The 18358-nt window shown below is 43.6% G+C and overlaps 1 protein-coding gene across 7 annotated transcripts in view; it reads right to left on the reverse strand.

The window, feature by feature from the left end:
• Positions 1 to 6797: 6797 nt before the first annotated feature.
• The window catches only part of TRMT61A (tRNA methyltransferase 61A), a 28178-nt gene continuing 16617 nt past the window's right edge, over positions 6798 to 18358 (reverse strand). For all 7 annotated transcript variants that reach the window (XM_017807485.1, XM_017807481.1, XM_017807486.1 and 4 more), the window contains exons 3-4: positions 17395 to 17661; positions 6798 to 8211 (exon numbers count right to left, since the gene is read on the reverse strand). In XM_017807485.1, coding sequence (XP_017662974.1) covers positions 7883 to 8211; positions 17395 to 17661 — 596 coding nt within the window. In that variant the 3' untranslated portion in view covers positions 6798 to 7882. The remainder of the gene's footprint in view (positions 8212 to 17394; positions 17662 to 18358) is intronic.

Here is an 18358-nt window from a genome sequence, read left to right on the forward strand (position 1 = left end):
AGGTTGAAAACAGCTCCTGTGAGAAGGAAAAGCTTGTCCTTCCCTCGGAGAGGATGACAGTGGTTCTCTACGGCTCTGCTCAGCCTGGAGCAGTCTGCTGAGCGCTGAGCTTCTGTCTCCTGGTGCTGCAGCCCCAACACCTGGTACCACACATCCATCAGCTCACACCGCCCAAGACAGTTGCCCTCTTCCCTCCCCCTTTTGCATTTATCTGCTCTGAGTTTCACCTGCACTTTATTGCCCAGTCAGTCATTAAGAAGGACTCACCTGTAAAGTCTTTCCGCAGTTCTTTAGAAACTGTCCCCATCCTTACTGCCATAAATAGCTGTGCACCATCAGCAGACTCCCTCAGTTAAGTGCTCAGCCCTTTTTCCAGGTCATTTATAACAATGTTGAGCTGCACAAGTACCAGCACAGACGCCGGGACGCCATCCGTGACCTCCCCACTCCTGCAAGACCCAACCAGGACCCTGACCCTCTGTCCCTTATCCCTGAATCCATTACTCAGCCTTATTTATCCTACAACTAACAGCTTCAGAAAATGCCTTAATTCTACTAGATTCCCTAGCTTTTTGCATGGGTGGCTCTGCAGCCTTACTCATGGTCTTTTAATTTTTGGGGTCTATTATTTTGGAGTGTACCACTGAATTCAACCACTCTCAGGTGCTCTATAAGAAAGTGGAGCAGGGACAGAGGAAAACACTGACTACGTGGTGTTTTGAGCAATTAGCAGCCTTTGTGGTGTTGCTGCTTTCTTGATTTTTACTTGAGAAAATCACATGCTGGCTGGTATTCTGTAAAAGTGCAACAAGATATGACTGTTTTCTGCTAGTGTGACTGCACTGGATCCAGACTATCCAAAACCAATGCCATGTTTCATCTGGTGGGGAAAAAGCACAGGATCTATCTATAGTCACTGATCCTTCTAATTCACAGGGAATTTGGGAGGTTTTTTTCAGCTCTGATAAAACTAATGCAGCACATAAGCCTCTTTGAGTCACCCTCTCTGCTATAAGAACTACCATAAACAGCTGATTTCTATGAGGCAGATGTATTTATAGGCTTGGGATAGAATATAGATTTTTAAAATGCCACTTTTCTGCTTCAAAGGGAGAGTTACATTTTTAATCTGTATAAAATTAATACAGCTAATTAATGAAAATGGCTACAGAGTAAAATGAATTAAAGTTTCAGAAGATCACAAAGCATTGATATGGCTGCATGCTCTGATTTAGTAATGAGTCATGACATGGTGAATATTATCTGACTATATTTGCATCCAGGTACTGCAAGAACTTGTGGGCACTGAGGTGCTGCCATGTGACAGCTTTGCTCGGGACGAGATACTTTCTGAGCATTAGGAGAGCACTATTATTTAGGAAGGACCTGTGACCCTTCTAGTAGTGGGAAGATCTGGGATGTCAGGTCCTGTTTTCCATCCTGCCACTGACTTGCACAATCCCCTTATGCATCAGCCTTTGAAAGCAGCATAGTGCTGTACAATTCCCAAAGAAGCCTACGCAACCAAGGCCCAGGTGATCAAGGGAGTTGTGCTGAAATCCCACTGAAATAAATGAGTAAGAAAGTCAGTAGGAGGTGGGTCCTGAAATCCCTTTACCTTCTTTGAGAAATCTCCCTAAAGTGGAGGTACCACCACGCTCTCACAACAGCAGCAGGTACTTCCATCTCCTGCTGCAGCCATTTTGCAAATCCCTTCCCCTCTCTGAGTAAATGTTTGCAGGATCAAAGTCAAACTGCATGAGAAATGAGGAACTGTTTCCTTATGAAGCAGAAATCACGTCTCACATGGAGATTTATCATGCAGAAGAATTGCACTTTCTTCTCCTAGGGAAACACGCTGCACCTTGACTCTCAGACTACACCTCTGTCAGAAGAGGTAGAGAAGGAACTGGCAGGTGCAAAGGCACTTAGTCTGAAGGAAACACCGAGCCCTGCATATTCCCTTGGAGGCAGAAAATGCTCCAAAGGATAATGCTCCAGACCCAGGCTGTTCCCGAGGCTGGGAGGAAGCCCTGGGCGGTCGTGTGCAGGTCACAGCATGTCTGATTTCCTGGTGGCTCGCTCAGCTGTGACAGGTTTCATGCACAGCGCTCAGCCCACCTGGGCCTCTTGGTGCTGCTCTAATGCCAGCAGAGCACAGGGGCTGGGTGTAACTCCAGCAACCCCTTCAGAGGGGACACAGTCCCATTTGCAGTCTGCATAAAAACCCTTAAGGAGTCCAGTGCTGCCGTCCTTGCTCTGACGTGTGTCCACAGGCTGGTAATCAGCCACAGCCACATGAATATTTGTTCTCTCCACTGAAAAAGGGCACTTTCCTCTCTCTTTAAAGTGCTCTTAAGATCAGTGAGGAAATGCTGACAATCAAGGATCCTCCTGGGAGCACTGGGTGGTAGAAAGTGGAAGTCAACCTTCTGTCTGGGAAGATTTGTGTGCTTGTGGGTTTTATATTCCACTTAAGCATTATCCATTTTCTTAAATGTTTCCACCTTATCTGACACAAAAACACATCAAGAGAACATGCAGAAACTACAGCTAGTTTCTCAGTTAAACCTGATTTTTCAACAGAGGCAATCAAATCTCTTTCTTTTTCCATGCTCTTGCCCAGTAGTGTATTGAAGTGGGTGATTCTTTGTTGTCTAAATTGTGTATTTTGCTAAGATAATTTAGACCATACTGTGACTCCCATAACAAAGCGTGACATGACTGTGTAATCCAACAGGCTGAGCTGACTGCAGACTTCTTTTCCTCTCCCTCCCTCCTTTCCACTCCATCAGTTGTAGATCCCACCCTAAATGCTTTGTTAAAACAGCCTGATTGAACCAACATCCTCACTAATGAGCATTTCTGATCCATGGCTTTCCAGGGCAGAAGATGGAATTTCCCAGGGAATTGCCTCTTCACTGCAAATGTCCAGAAAGGAAGAGCCTTCTCCCAGAAATCATCTTCTGCCTTGCTACTGCTTCTTTCCCTTATTCCTCCAAGCAGATTTGGTTCTCACATCCAGCTGATTCCTACAAATAGGTGGCTTTTGATTTTTTTTAATTATTCTGAAATAGTACTTTATGGACAATTTCTAAGGGCATGGGGGACCAGTTAACAAGTATTACAGAGCCTACATCGTCATCTTCCTCACCTCTGAAGTGGAATAAAGTAAGTTCTGTCTCAGAATATTTTGGCATCATAAATTTTCATTCCACATGCCCAGGGACCAGCCATGCTGAGTTGCAGACACGTGTTATGGGTAACTACTGCAAATGTATTTTTGACTTGAGGAAGGAGGGGGGACTACAGCTCCCCCAAAGCAACATGAGGGAGAGGAAAATCCCCCTGCAGACTTCCCCTTCCTGCATGGTGTCTAATACAAAGGGAGGTTGCTAAAGCAACAGTTTCTCTTAGCTGACTAGACCTAGTCATGCACATGGGCTTCATGCTGAATCAGGATCAGAATTCAGGAAAAGATGGAAAAAGCTCCTTCTTCTACTTACGTATCTTTGACTGCTCAGTTTGCACCTCTGGGAGCAGAAGCTGTGAATTCACTCAGTCCTGGCCTCTGACATATCCTGCAGCTATCCGGGCCCCTGGGGAGATCTCCACAGCTCCACTGGAACCCTTCATGAAAACTGCCCTCTTAACAACTATAAAGGAATACGGTATTTAGCTTAAACCCACTCAGCCTCCACCGAATTAACTTCAGGCTCAGGTCTTCAGCAGCTCAAATGCTACCGTGCTGTGCTGTGGCAGCATCGCCACTCTCCACAGGGTGCCTGGTCAGGAGCACTCAGGTGCTTCTCCCCTCAGCACCTCACAGCAGTTGTACCTGCAGGGCTGATGGGGCGGCAAAACAGAGCCCTTCTCCTGCACTCCATTACAGAGAAGAGAAAACCACTTGCCTCTGCCCAAAACCTGGCTGTACAACCCAAGTCTGTGACGCTGGGAGCAGCAGGAAGAGCTGGTGTATGGCAGCAGTACAGCTGTTGGCTCCAGGACTGAGGGCAGGGGCAGGTCGATGATGGGAAGGGACCACTGATGGCAAGGGAAGCCCAGTTGTGGGTGATTGACTTTAGCAGCCAGGTAGGAACACTCAGGTAGAGTGAGATGCCCACAGGGCAGTGTTCCCAGCTGGCTTTTGCATTTGCTTCTATCAGCATATCAGCCAGCTCACCTCAGAGTTTAAAGCTGTGGCCCTGTGGCAGAGGAGAACAGCCTGTCCTGAACAGCTGCAAAAGGACACGGAGCTCCTGGGTGAGATATGCAGGTAAAGGGCTGGATACTAGTGAGGATTATTTTTATTTCACTAATTAATTCAAGGTTTCTCTGTTCCCTGTGTTGATACTGATGCAGATTCATTCCTGTTTAGAAGCTGTCACGTAGGGAGAAAGGAAATAACACAGTCTGGCTCCCCTCTTTTGGCATCTGAACAACATAATTCCTCAGGAGCACTTGAGAGAGGCCAAGCAGCATGTAAATGCTTTCCCTCATGGTGACACAGATGGAACTTTCTGGTACTAAAACAACCCCCTTTGACTGGTCACAGCTGCACGTACCTTTGCTGTAACATCATGGTTATGCAATGCTGACTCTCCCACTTTGCTCTTATCGTGCCTCTCTCATACTTGTGCAAGCAGAAGCCAGGACGAAGCCCAGCCACGGCCTCCGAGAGCCCAGCCATTTCCCAACCCTCCTTCTCTGAGCCTGCCCTGCTCCCACGGGCACAGAGGTGAGCTGGGAGCACCAAACACCCGGGAGGGCACAGTTTTCCAGGCTCTGTCCAGAAAGAACCTGGTAAGGCAGGGACACACAGGCTGCTCAGCGCACTCCTGCACCTGAATGATGCAGACTCTGCTTCATGAGCACCCGTATTCACAAAGACATCGCTGCATCTCTGGGCCCCCCTCCTCTCTAGGTCACCATGACTTCCGCACTCATCCCGTTCACCAGGACTAATGGAGCACAGATGTGCTCTCAAGGGAGCGAGCGTGAACCAGAACCCTCATCTCTGGAACACTTCCCAGGAAGAACCATCTCCTCACCATCACGTATCCCAAAGTACCTAAGGAGAAGGCAGAGCAGGAAATAAGGCAGAAGAGTGAGTTCTTGGCATTTTTGCTACTTTATCCCTTTAAGGTTCTGAAGCAGGATTTATGATTTTCTTCAGAGACGACTGTTGTGCTAGCAGGTAGGCAGGAAACAACCACAGTGAGATACAGATCTGTGATGCTTTAATTAAAGCACAGGTAAAAACAGCAGCAGAGCTCTGAGTGTTTCACAAGCCTCCTCTTAGTCACTGCTGTGTGCCTTGCAGGCTGCAAGGTGTCACAGACTGCTCTCCATGCCAGCTTCCAGGGCACGGAGCACAACGGGACCTGGCTGTCAGGCAGAGCTGTGTCCTAGTGCTTGTCCACAAGGACTGAGGGATCCAAGCGCACGGCAGCAGTGAAAACGCGCAACCTGCCAACTGAACTGCATCAGGGCAGGAAGAAGAGGTGTTTTCGTTCCAGACTGGAGAAGACCAAAATGTATTAAAAAGAGAAATGAGTCTCTGGAAGTGTGGCCCAGGCACATTTCCTGCGGCATGGCAGGAAAGACCCACGTTTCTGATTTACCACTTTTAGGAGGGAATGTGGCCAGAATGCAGAACACAGGTGACCATAAGCAGCATTAAACAGTGGGGGGTCTGGCAGCACAGTACCACCCACGCTGGACAGTGTGGGATCCTCCCTGTGACCCTGACAGCAAACCAACAGCAGGAAGCGGTGCTGAGCTGCTGACCATGGCTGCCATTGGCAACAAAAACACAGAAGCCTTTTTAATATTGCAAAGGCAGAAATGAAATCCTTCTCCTCTTACGCAATGCTTGCCCTTCCTCAGCAGGGATCAAATCAATAAGGGACCAAGCAAAGTCAATGGTTTATTTCAAGGGGTTTTGAATTGGGCTTTGTAGGCAAAAAGGCATCAGCCTTGTTTCAAACTCCATGAAGACACATTGGTATTTCCATTCCGTGTCTATTTGTAGGATAGAAACGTGACTTTGCTCCTTTTTAATCCTGTTTAAATGTTACATTGTTTTAAAATAAGGTCTGTCAGGAAAAAAGAATCAAGTTTGGGGCTGGAATTATCCCTGGAGATGCTTGGGTATCCCGTTTGTTAGTCAATGAGGATCACCCCGAAGAAAGTAAAGAACAGCCTTGTGGCATTAAGGTTGTATTTCTCCATCCTCTCTTCTGGTGTCTGTCAGTACCTCAGCCATGCTCCTGTGGTGATTCCAGCACACACAAACATGTGCATATGCACACATGCATCATTATAACACAGCCACCAAAACCCATACACAGTGTTAGCAGTTCACTGCACGTGCCTGGAGAACATTAGCAGAGGCAGAAAGGGAACTTTCACATAATTTAGGGAGAAATGTTGCAGTTGTAGGCCAACTTACATAACTGATTTAGCTCAACAGAATTGCTTTCTGCCTTTAATCTGCTCAGCAGTTTATCTCTGCTGTCGTGATCGGTTGAGCTTTCTTTAAACCGTTATGGATTAGCGTTCTGCTATAACACGTTAAAAGCTTAGCTTTGTTTATTTTTGTCAGGAATGGGGGAGGGATATCAGGTTAAATGTTCAGGCAGCAGTTTATGAATGGCTGTTTCTCTTACAGGGCAATCAATATGTTCAGGTACCGAAGGCAAAGCACAGCTAAACGCTTTGAGTGACAGCACTAGTGGCTGGAATAGAAATATCTGCGACTTTACTTTTAAAAATAAAATAAAGAAGGAACTTAATAAATTTGCATAATTATTTTAATCTATAAATACAAAATGTAATCCAGCATTCAAACAGTTCATCACACCCACCAGCTCTGTATGGAAGACCAAAGAGTAAATGATCTGAAAACTTAATTAATAAGGCTGGTTGAGGATTTTACTAAGTATGCATTATTGATGCAATTTGGAGACAGAAATCCTGCCAAAAGCAATCTTTCTGTCATTCAGCTGCAGGAAAACAATACACCATAATGCAAATAAACCACCAAACAAATGGAACCTCAGCCACTTACAAAGAGGTGTTCAGATAATATTAACCAGCTGTTCAGTGAATTTTCACAGTGGATTCATCAACTATAAAAGTGGATGTTCCATTAGAAAGTGACAGTATAGATCCAAGTTCAAATTTCTACTACAAACTGATGAGCACAATATACCAATTTAAACTAAATCCATTAATTACCACACTTCTTTGACCTCTGTGTAATTGAAATGATTTGCAAATGCCAGTCTGGAATGGAGAAAGAGGTTGTGTTCCTGAGCACTGCCAATAATCCTCTGGAACACTATTCCAAGGAAACACTAATTCTGCGAACAGTTGTGTTGGCAACCCTGTAATCTTGTAAATTTCTTATCTAAAATGGAGGAAGGAGGCACTTTCACATTTTTAAGAGGAACATGGACACTAGAAAAGTTAAAAAAACAAAGTGTCTAGTGGTGCTAGGAAAAAATAAACCCCATAAACCTTGGAAAGTAATTCAGAAAAAAAAGGAAGAAAAAATCCAACTTCTCTGCAATTTGTATGTTGTTTGTTTTGCCTTCTTATCGGAAGAAATCTTTATTCTGCTCATTCCATTGAATGGCTATTCACTATTAATTTATCTTCTTTTTGACAGCAAGTGGAGCACCATTCCAGAATTTCAACATTCCCTTGATGCTGCTGTGGTTAATGCTTGTGTGCTATTTAAACAAAGCATATTCCAACTAAATCTGACTATATATGGAATTCCCTGACAAGTAAAAATTTGGATGCCTTACAGAAAAGCGCCATGAAAACAGAACACACACAGAACCCACTCCAGACGGCACGAACTCAGCTTGTACTAAACCAGGCTCTTGGTGGCAAAGGTCAGGTACCCAGTGTGCCCCACCATCTCCCTCAGTGGCACGCCACTTTTGAACTGCACAGTCCCTTGCTGCAGATTAGCACCCGGGCTACCTTGGTTTGATGGGTTGCTGCTGTCAAAGCCAGTGCCAGAATTATCCTCAGCTGCTTTTCCAAGGTCAGGGATTTGCAAGCTAATTGTCCTTACATTGTACACTCGGAGCAGAATTTCCAAGGTGTTAATCTCTGTAAAACCATATTCTTCCATGGCTAGGCAGGTCCTTTGAACTTGTTCGATGCAGGGGGAGAAGGAGCAGATGCGGCCACCTGCAAAATAAGACAGGTGTTGGAAAAGAGGGGAAAAACCAAAACTACGCACTTTTAATCTTTTTTCAATGTCTCCCAGATGCCTGCAGAATTACTGTTATACAGACAAAGTGAAAACATTCCTCAAGAAAAACTCCATGAGGCAACTCTGCATGTTTAAAGTGTCAGCACAAAATCAAACACGGACGACCCCATGAGCCACTTCAGACCCTTTAAAAACCGCAACAGCAAATTCATTCATCTCCCACATCCAATGTTGCCCACTACATTTGTTCACAGTAAAACTGTTAAAAATCGATCCCTTCAGAGCAGTGGACTCTTTTGGAATCACCATCCACAGTTCTGGGCTGAGGCACCAAAGTGAAGCTGGCACGTACACAAAGCCAGAAGTCATTCTCCACACACTGTACAGCGCTGCCTTCATTCGAGTACAGGCGCGCGTGCACACACCCCCTGACAAAAGCGGCTGTGTTTATTTGGGAACGGTGGTATGCGTGTGCAGAATAAAGTGATCTCTCCAGGCCATAGATGGAGTGCTGTTAAGGCTTTACCCTTTTAGTCAAGCTGACTAGCATGACTCCTGAGCATTAAAGCTTACTGGATATCACATCGGGCAGGCTTACAGCAAATGCTGTAAAACTCTAGGACAGGACTTTTAAGTGACAAACTTAACACTTGTCTCCTTGTCTGTGCCCAGTTCTGATTTTTGATTCTAAATACAGAGGCCCCTTACACCTTTCTAAGTGCTACAATGTCACCTTAGCAGCTGAGAATAGAATGATTCAGATTTACTCCAAAAAGCCACAGCCAAATCAGATCAAAGAATTATAAGGACACTGTCTGCCATAAAGCCAGGGCATGTGCTTTCACCCAGGACACAGTGTCCCCCAAGGCAACTGCCCTTCCTGAAAAGCTTTTGTGCAGGAGGAAGGAACACTGGGCAATGCAGCTTTAGCTATTGTTTTACTTATTACTACTAGGTGAAAATGCCTGCTGACCTGATTTGCATTCCCTCTCAGTCCTCTCCCAGGCTCATCCAGTCAAGCTTTCCAGCGCCAGTTGTCTAAGTAGTTAAAGAACCCGTGCAAGTCAGAGCAAAGCATCCTGCTAAAAATAGAGGCTATGCTGGGACTATATGAAGCCTGTTTTATCTCAAACTCCCTTTTTTTTTTTTCTTTTTCATTTCTCAAGTCATATCACTAAAAAAAGAAAGCATCAGGTCTGAAAGCATCACTGTAGCACTCTAGTTACTGTGCAGCAATGATGTGCTGGGTAGTGCCTGGGGAAGAACACTTTCCACAACCACTAATCCACCATACACTAAGTAGGATTTAATTTTAGTCCTGAAATAAAGTCTCCGCAGCAAGGGGTTCTTACCATGGATCTTCAGAACAAAGTACCCTGGACAATTAATTCCCTGGAGTGACAATTAAAACTCAAATCTAATAATCACCTGCAAAATTAATGCTGGTATGTGACTTTATTAATCAAGTCTGTGGATGCTGATTTAATTGCACACCCAGTCCGTTAGCTCCCATGAAATTAGATTTGTGTGTTCATCAGGATGGCCAGCAGTACCAAAATGTTTCCCAGTCAGACAGCTAACCTTTTCTGGCCAAAGCACTACACACTTCTACCATGTCTGTAGATGTAAAACAGAAAAGCTAAGAAAAAAAATTCTGTTACATAATTAGAAAGCTACTATGAAGCACATTTGTTATAAAGAAAAGATTTTATATTCCTATTGTGTAGGGAACTGAGCAAATGTCTAACTTAGCTAAATGTCAGATCACAATTACTCTTTGTCTGCAAAGCAAGAATTTGCAGAGTGACCAGAGACTTACTACTATTTCATTCAGGCTTTTTGGTTTTGCTGTTTTATATTGCAATAAAAAAAGCGAATTATATTCACATTTACAATAAGTCTGTTCTTATTTATTCTGACTCCAAGGGGTTTAAGATATGTTTAGGCTTTTGAATTCACATGCTCTAGATTTACAGTCAAAAACTCAGAAGCCTGCACACAGCTGTTGCCATACAAGCTGCAAAGCCACCTACGGTTCTTGTCAAGCCTTCAATTAAAGGCAGAGCACCCGTCCTTGTGCCTCAGGGTGGTCAGCTGAGCACAGCACTGTCAACACCAAACTTGGTGAAGATTTATCAGCCTGCCTCCTCCCAACTGCTGGGGGAAGTAGGGTTACAGAAAACAGGCCTCCAAGCTGTTTGGTTGGGAAGAAAGTTCTTGCTTGCAATAGCCAATATCCAGAGGGGAAGCGCAAAAAATAACGTTACTTGACTTACTGCGCTGCTGGAAGCTTCTCAGCTATGAAGAGTGAGAAAACAGTGGAACTGCTGGTATTCCATGTAACTGAGACCATCCAGTGGGTTTTAGTAGTTCTGCCAATTTTGTTTTTTCTCCTTTCATACCTACTGTTCTGGATATTTTTATACATCCCCTCCAAATAAATATACCTACAAATAGCTTAGAAGCAAACTCACCAAGCATCTATCCCTACAGATCCTAACAAGCAGGAGAGGGATCCCCTCTGCTTTTTCCTGTACACACCATCAGGCAGGCCAGATCTGACTTGCAGGCTGGATTTGTTTGATTAAGCAGATATTAGGAGAAGACTGGAAAGCTACAATTAGCAGAAGGTTGGAAGGCAAAAATGAAACTGCACTTCCAGACTGTGAGAGGCTGTCTAAAATAGAAACATTTGGGAAGTTTCAATTGCTATGGTGTGTTTAGACCAGAAAAAAAAGTAGAAAACCAGCATGCAGAAGGACATGCTCATCTGCCCTAGGAGCAGAGACACTGTCAGCTTCAATAGGCCAGATGCTTCTGAATTCTCCACACTGTGGGCTGCCCTCTGTACCCCCGGGATTACCAGCTAGGCAACACCCCTTCAGTCACAATCACCAAACAGATATAAATCTAGATTTCAGCATTCACAGTTCTCAGATTCTTTGAGAGCCCTCTTGTCCCTTAGACAGCAAGAGGCTTTTAGAGCTTAAAGGACTTGAATATGCATTGCTTTGTCTTGCCAAGCCAAGGATTCCTCAGTGAATAAAGAAAAGACGTACTCCCTCGCTCTCCACTGGTTCACTGGGGCACCCTGCTCTGTCTGTGGATCACAAGGGGATGGACTAGACTAGTGAGCAGTGAAAACATCTGAACGGGAACTTTATTGTACAAATTGCATTTGTGTTCTTTCAGAGATCTCCTTTTAGGAGAGCTACCGTTCCTAAATTTGGTTAATGAGATCTATGTGTCATCATAAATTGATATAGTAATTATGAGAGATTAATCCTGTTCACATTGGGAAGCTGTGTGAGCTTTTTGATCTGAAGAGCTGTCTAAAAATGTGTTTATTCATGTATAATGCATCTGACAAGTGCTACAGTTGAGGAGAAGAGAATAATGAGACTGTATGAAAGACTTAAGTTTTTTTCTACCTTCAATTTTACAGGGAGTGAGTTAGTTTGAAGCATTTAATGGAGAGGTTAAATGCCCCAAATCCATAGGCTGGAACAAGCCCACACAGTCCTGGCAGCCATTGTAACCAGCAACAGAGTCGAGAGGATACGAAAACTGAAGTATGCTTCAGACCGCAATGATTAGAAAAGAGAGCTTAAGGAAAGGGGCAAATTAAAGAGAAGATTTTAATCCACACAGCACTGTACATTTTAACAGACAGGATCTAGTTGGTAATTGAGGGACACACCATTGCACTCTACAAGAGGCCAGTGCCTCAGAAATTGCTTCTTCTTCAAGGACAGTTCCCAGAATATTCCTGTGCAACTCCAACAAACAATTTTGTTTCTGGTTTGTCTGAGCAAGGACTAACACCTCTACCAGTTCTATTGAGCTAATAACTGCACTTGGTTTCAAGAATGGAAAATCTCAGTGCTACCCAATTAACAAGATCTCCAGTGCATGCTTATGATACAGAAAACGTGTCCCAGCAATCTGCTCTTCTGTAGGTTATATGTCACACACGCTGTAGTTTTTTCATCATTCCAGTATTATTCAGGAGATGCAAAAAGAACACATGTAGTGCAGCACCATTAAGTTTCAGGGAAAAGGGCCAGTAATTTTAGAAATGATTCTGTGATGTAAAGAATACAACACAGCATTTTTACCTCTGGTAAAAGAACACAGCTCTGGGTTTTGAGACTTGGCTGCACTGTCATATTTGGAAGATTACATTACAAAGATCTCAAGGAAGAAAAAAAATCACACAGGCATTATCATTGTGTAGGGGCGAGGCAGGAGAGTCACCGAGCAGCATCACTGTGGCATTTACTCTGTGCTAGTAGGACACTAAAAATATTGCCTCTGTAAAAGGGGACAGAATGTCCTTTAAGTGCATGTGCTCGTGGGCGATTTGATGTAGCTTCCCTGACAAGTGAAATTAGAGGATTTGGCTGCTGAAAGAAATTAAAGGATATTTCTTGATTCAGAAAAGAGAATTTTCTCCAAATCACTTGCCAGCTCATTAATAGGAGCTTGATGTGATTTTTCTGCAAATGTGACCTTAACCTCTGCATTTGTAGGTGCTTCATCCAAAAGGAATTTATTCCTGCTCATTATTATGGGCTGGAAAAAGTATGTAACAAGGAAATTTAAAAATCAGTTGGCTCCGAATTGGGAAAGAAAACCTAACAACTTTCTTTAAGTATACTTTAATCCCAAACTACTTCTTACAAACCATGTAAAAGCCAGTAGCTTTGGCTGGTTTTCCACAGTGTAGTTTTTGATGCAGGAATCCTTCTGCTTAACTCTCTACATGTGAGAGAGTCACTTGTACGTCAGACCAGGCCCACTGTGTGCGCCTGACCTACCAATCCCTGACAGACCCAAGCCAGGGTGATGCTCTCACATGAGATACAACAACTGGGGCTGGCTCAGTAAACAGCCAGTGCTCGGAAAACAGAGGAAGCTGTTTTGTGGGTTAGCACCAGGTCCTGGATCCTAGTGGTGCAGCTTTGCACTAGACCAGATGGCCTCTCAATGTTGAGAGCACATGCTGCAATTAAAGTCAGTTTGTGGATCTTTAATCTCACCTTTAGTTAATTCTCCTTGAAATCAAAGCAGGTGCTACACAAGCAAAGGCTGGTGCTGGTATTTTAGCAGGCATTTATTGCTTCATCCATTTGTTCCAAAATAATATCCTGGGGACACGAGAAGTGGTGATACCAACCAGTGCACCACTTGCACGGGTGGAGGATGACAGCATGCCAGACTGTCAGGCTCCTCTTCCTGCCCCAACACATTCCCTGTGTGTTCCTGAGGTAGCCTGACCCCAAACAACATCAGCCTTGATGTCACTGCCCCCTTCTCAGTGTGATTCATCCTGGGGTACTCTCTACTCAGACACCACAGGTGTGAGAGTTATGGCCATGGATTTCAGCTGCTCCTCAAAGCCACACCTGGGTGGTTTAAAAATGGGACCACGAATAACCTCTGGTGCTCAAGAAAAATAGCCAGTGAGGCTTTCTATATGGACATGGTACTCTCTGAAATCCCAGGGGAGGAAGGAGGTGAGCCCAAATGAAAATTGAAACTAGCTAAACTAGGCAATGCCTTACCTGCACCACAGGTGACTGGGAGGATGAGATATTATTTATGCTCTTATACAGCCTCTGTAATAACCAAACCTGGCAGGTTAGGACAACAATCAATGGCTATGCCAAGGGAGAAAAATGCAAACTAGACCTGTCCCTTGTGTACAAGAGAAACAAATAAAGGACTTTGGAAATTAAAACCAGCTGTACTGCAGAGTACTGCTGAAGGGCTTCTGTCATGGCAGGAAATGCAGAGGCCAAACAGAGAGATGTTCAAAGGGAACGTTACCTGCAGAGTTTTGGGGGGGGAGGGAGAACTGACAGTAGCATGTTGCCTGATTTCAGGTGGTATCTCAAGGATCATAATTTGACAAACTCGTAATTTAGAGACTTTATGATACTCAAGAGGGAACAGAAAGTCTGAATTTAAGAGTAAAATCTTTAAAGAAAGAAAGGCAATAAAAGAGGGGTGATTTTAATAATTTTGTGACTCAGACTGTTAAACACCACCAGGGACCAACTTAAAATGCAAGAGGCCAATCCAATCTAATATATGGCTGTATTTTTCCATCTCCCTACCTGAAAATTTAAAATCTGTATGAAAAGTATTGTACCAGTGAGTTTCTCCCTCATTTTCCACAGCCTGGGAAGAAATAGACAGTCTTTATGAGGGTAGAGTAGGTGGGTGCAGAATTATATTCAAAGCACTACAGTATTCAGCTGTGAGATGACTGTGAGTCAAAAGTTTCAGGGCATTTAAGAACTATAGAATATTGAGGGTATTTTTGTTATCTCACAGTTTTCTCATTTTCTTAATTTTTAAAAATTTAGCCTGAAGGGGTTAACAGCAACTTTGCAAAAACCACCAAGGTCAGATACTGGGAACAGCAGCTACGATTACAGAAAAGCATTAATCAGCAGATGCTGCAAAAGAAAAACAGTGCAGGTCTGGAAACGAAAGCAGGTTCTGCAGTGCAGCAGTGCCTGAGAGGTATTACAAGCAGCATTTCTGCTGGAAGTATGACTGGTGAAATCACCACAAAAGGATGCAGCTGAGATGCAAACCTGAGCGTTGGCAGAGTGCATCACCAGAGAACAAGAACCTTCTAGTCACAAACCTACTGTGCCATTTTTTATTCTTTCAGCTCTTCAGAGGTTGGCACTGCTTTAAATGGGAGGCCAAGCTGCTGTAAGTAGTGTATTTACAGCATACTGCAAGGCACGGTGAGTGATAAATGTACTCTGTAAAAGAGGATCATTAACACTCAGCCTACTAGGAGCTGCAACTACTCAGGACCTTGAGCTTAAGTAGGAGAGAAAATACTGATTTGATAAGGTTTTGTTAAGGTTAAGAGCTCTCTCTTACATACTGTCTCAGCTGAACTCTATCATGGGTATTGTGGTTTTAAAGACTAGCTAATGCTATATATTGAATTTGCTTAGCTGTACTTTCATTCAAAATACCTTAAGACTTTAGGTACTAAATTACCACTGTCTGGCAGTACAGCTGTGATATTTGCATGGCACATCACAACAAAACCCACAGTGTGAACGGTTCAAATGTGACCCTGTCCAGATCTGAGAGAGAGAGAGGGCGTGGACAGAAAAGAGTGGCAGGACTCATTTTCTCCAGTGATGCTTTATCACTGCACTAACCCTCGGGTTGAGTAACAGCAGTATGTGCACAGACTGTTCTTACTGCAGAAGAGCTTTAACTATTTGAAAACAAACAAAGGAGCACTATAAAATTATCTGCCTGTGGTAGGGAAAAGGAAGCAGTTACAGATAACCTGTTATATTTTAGATTTTGCAGCAGTAAAAAGATCACAAAACCACCTGCATGATTTGGAATAAAACAGAAAAGTGTGTAAGTCTGCACATATTACTACTGCAATCAATTATATTTTATATGGAAAATAAAAACAGCTTTTGTTTCTATGGAAAATAAAAAAAAAATGCCCCAAGTCAGTCAGGTACTATGAAGCCCAAAAGATGAGCCTTAGACTACTACCAGATCTCAGACACAGGTGGCTGTTTGCAGCAAAAACTGCAGCAAGGATCAGCAACTTCGCCTTTGGAGTGGTTCATAAAGTGCATGACGACACTTCACAAACACAAAATGTGGGATTTTGAAGTATTATTTATATTGCCTAAGCAGATGTAACCACTTAGCATAGCACAGAAAAGTACAGCCAGATGGCATGGCCAGTTTGGGACTATAATACCTTTTCTAGGATTTTAAAGGCTGTAGTAATACAAAGATTCAAAACTTGGAACTGTTCAAGCAGCCCTGCTTAGTATTCCAAGCATGCACCACTTAAATAATTCAAATTGGTCTGCGCAATGCAGCGCCTTCTAAGCTGGGAAGTCAGCTGAGTGTTGTGCTCACTAGATTAGATAATTTGAGCATGGGAAGGGCATCGTACAGTGCAGTGATTTTTTTTTTTTTCCCCAGGACATACTGGAAAGCAGCTACAAATTGAGCTGTAACCACTGCAGGTACAGAGTGCTAACAAGTCTTACTCTACCTTTAACGAAAGTGTGTATTACACTGGGATCAGAGAGCTTTCTAGAAGATTTTCAGTAGTAACTGAGGTAGCCTAACAGTGGGGTTGGTCCTGACTCAGCAAGGTAGTGCACGTTCAGTGACCTTTAAGATAAAGCTTAAATCTTGTGATTTCAAGAAGACTTAGCAATTCATTTGAAGTCAGGCCCATGATTACATATTTTAACAAAGAACTGGGCCTTGGCACACAATCTACTTTTACTAAATTCATGTCTCAGCATGGGCACTGTTCAGCACTCCATGCTTTCTTGATTACAAAAGTCACTTTTGTAGGTGGAAGTAATTTGGCACAAGTTAGTTCAGACCCACACTAGTATAACATTAAGTAGGGGAAAACTTATTCCAGGACAAAAGAATTATTTATTCACTGAAGGTTATTTTTCAATAGGGAAAAGATTCATAATAAAGTGATGAAATCGGTGCAAAACCTCAACAGCAGTTCTCATTTGCTGTCACCATCCCAGAATAACTGGCATAAGCTAGAACAGCCTTTATGTTCCATTCCCACTGCATCCAACGGCAAACTTCTCACTCGCTCCAACCGCAAAGATTTAGGGCAGAAACTGGCAAGCATATTTCAGTGTAACCACATTTTTTTTAACATTACCAATGGGGTGCTCTGTTAAATAGGCACAAATCTGCAATGATTGATGTGAACCGAGGCTGAACACCTTTTGTACAAACACCTTTCCACTGAATTGCCCAAGAAATTTGCTTTCAGCATTTATTGTTACTTCTGCTTCCCACGCACCTCAGATCTAGCAAAACGCACTTGACAAAGGTTCAAAGGGTTTTTTTATGAACTGCCCATGCTAATTGTGGCAGCTCGCACAGGCCTGTAGGAAAAAAATTGTTCTTCTGCTTTCAAATCTTCCACTGTAAATTGAAGATGCCTTTTGAAGGTTTTTCAGCCTTAGAAACGCCTAGAGACTTTGACACTTGAGAACAGTGATCACGCAATGGAAGGGAGCAGATCTAGCGCATGGCTCAAAGGCAGAGGTGTGTGTGTGCACGGTGCTTCCTGAACAAAAAGAGATAAATCCAGTTACCTTCAGTTTTTAACGCTGACTTTGCATGTCCTATGGCTTCCCATGGAGATGGAATATCTAGGAACACCGCGTCTGCAATGTTTGAGACGCCAAACCCATTTTTGCAGACATCCTGGTTGGTCACGGTGACCAGGTGATCCACCCCGTGCTCCCGAAACTCCTCCCGTGCCTTCTCGGCCCTTTGTTGGTGGAATTCCACCGTGTACAGGTGTCCTGTGGGAGCCACTGTCCGGATGAGAGCATGGGAGAGGGATCCACTGCCTGTACCTAGAAAAGACAAACAACTCATGAAACGCCTTTTGTCAATGCCAAACATCAGACCACAAGTCTTCTCCATTAGTCCTCCTGCTTGGAACACTTATTCAAAACCCAAATGAACAGAAACCAGTGGCTCAGATACTGAAAGAGAACAGTTCTTCCTTCACAAGGAGAGAGGGACTAAGAGGCCTAGGAAACAGTCTTTAGGGTCCTCAAAGCATTGCATCTGGCAAACTCAGGACCTGTCCTATCTCCCTGGAGTAAAAAATTAATGCCAAGGGTCAGCTATAGCTTTAAGAACTTCCTCGCGCCCCAAGAGAGCGTGAAGAAGTAAATGCAATGGGAAAAATTCAGGGAAATTAACTGGAGAGTTTTTTTTTTCAAAGCACCAGGCTCTTCTAGGGTGAAAAGAGATTAGGGCAAATTTTAACGGATTTTCAAAATCTTACACTTCATTAAACAAAGAAAAGATTTTGGCAAGGGTCCGTGCTTGAAAAGCCTTTTAATATCCATGCAAACAAATGGCCTATAGGATATAGAGTTTGCTTTGCCCAGACCTCTTAAGAGACATCCTCAACTCGCACTGAAATTATCCAAAACTAAGGCCTGCTGGCTCCTCGCAGCCACGCTGACCGAACACCTGCTTTCACGGGTCACTTACACACGTACACACCTACACAATCTTAACTTACTGCAATGAGATCCA

The sequence above is a fragment of the Lepidothrix coronata genome, unplaced genomic scaffold (assembly GCF_001604755.1).
Source record: "Lepidothrix coronata isolate B3197 unplaced genomic scaffold, Lepidothrix_coronata-1.0 Scaffold19, whole genome shotgun sequence".
NCBI classification, from domain to species: domain Eukaryota; kingdom Metazoa; phylum Chordata; class Aves; order Passeriformes; family Pipridae; genus Lepidothrix; species Lepidothrix coronata.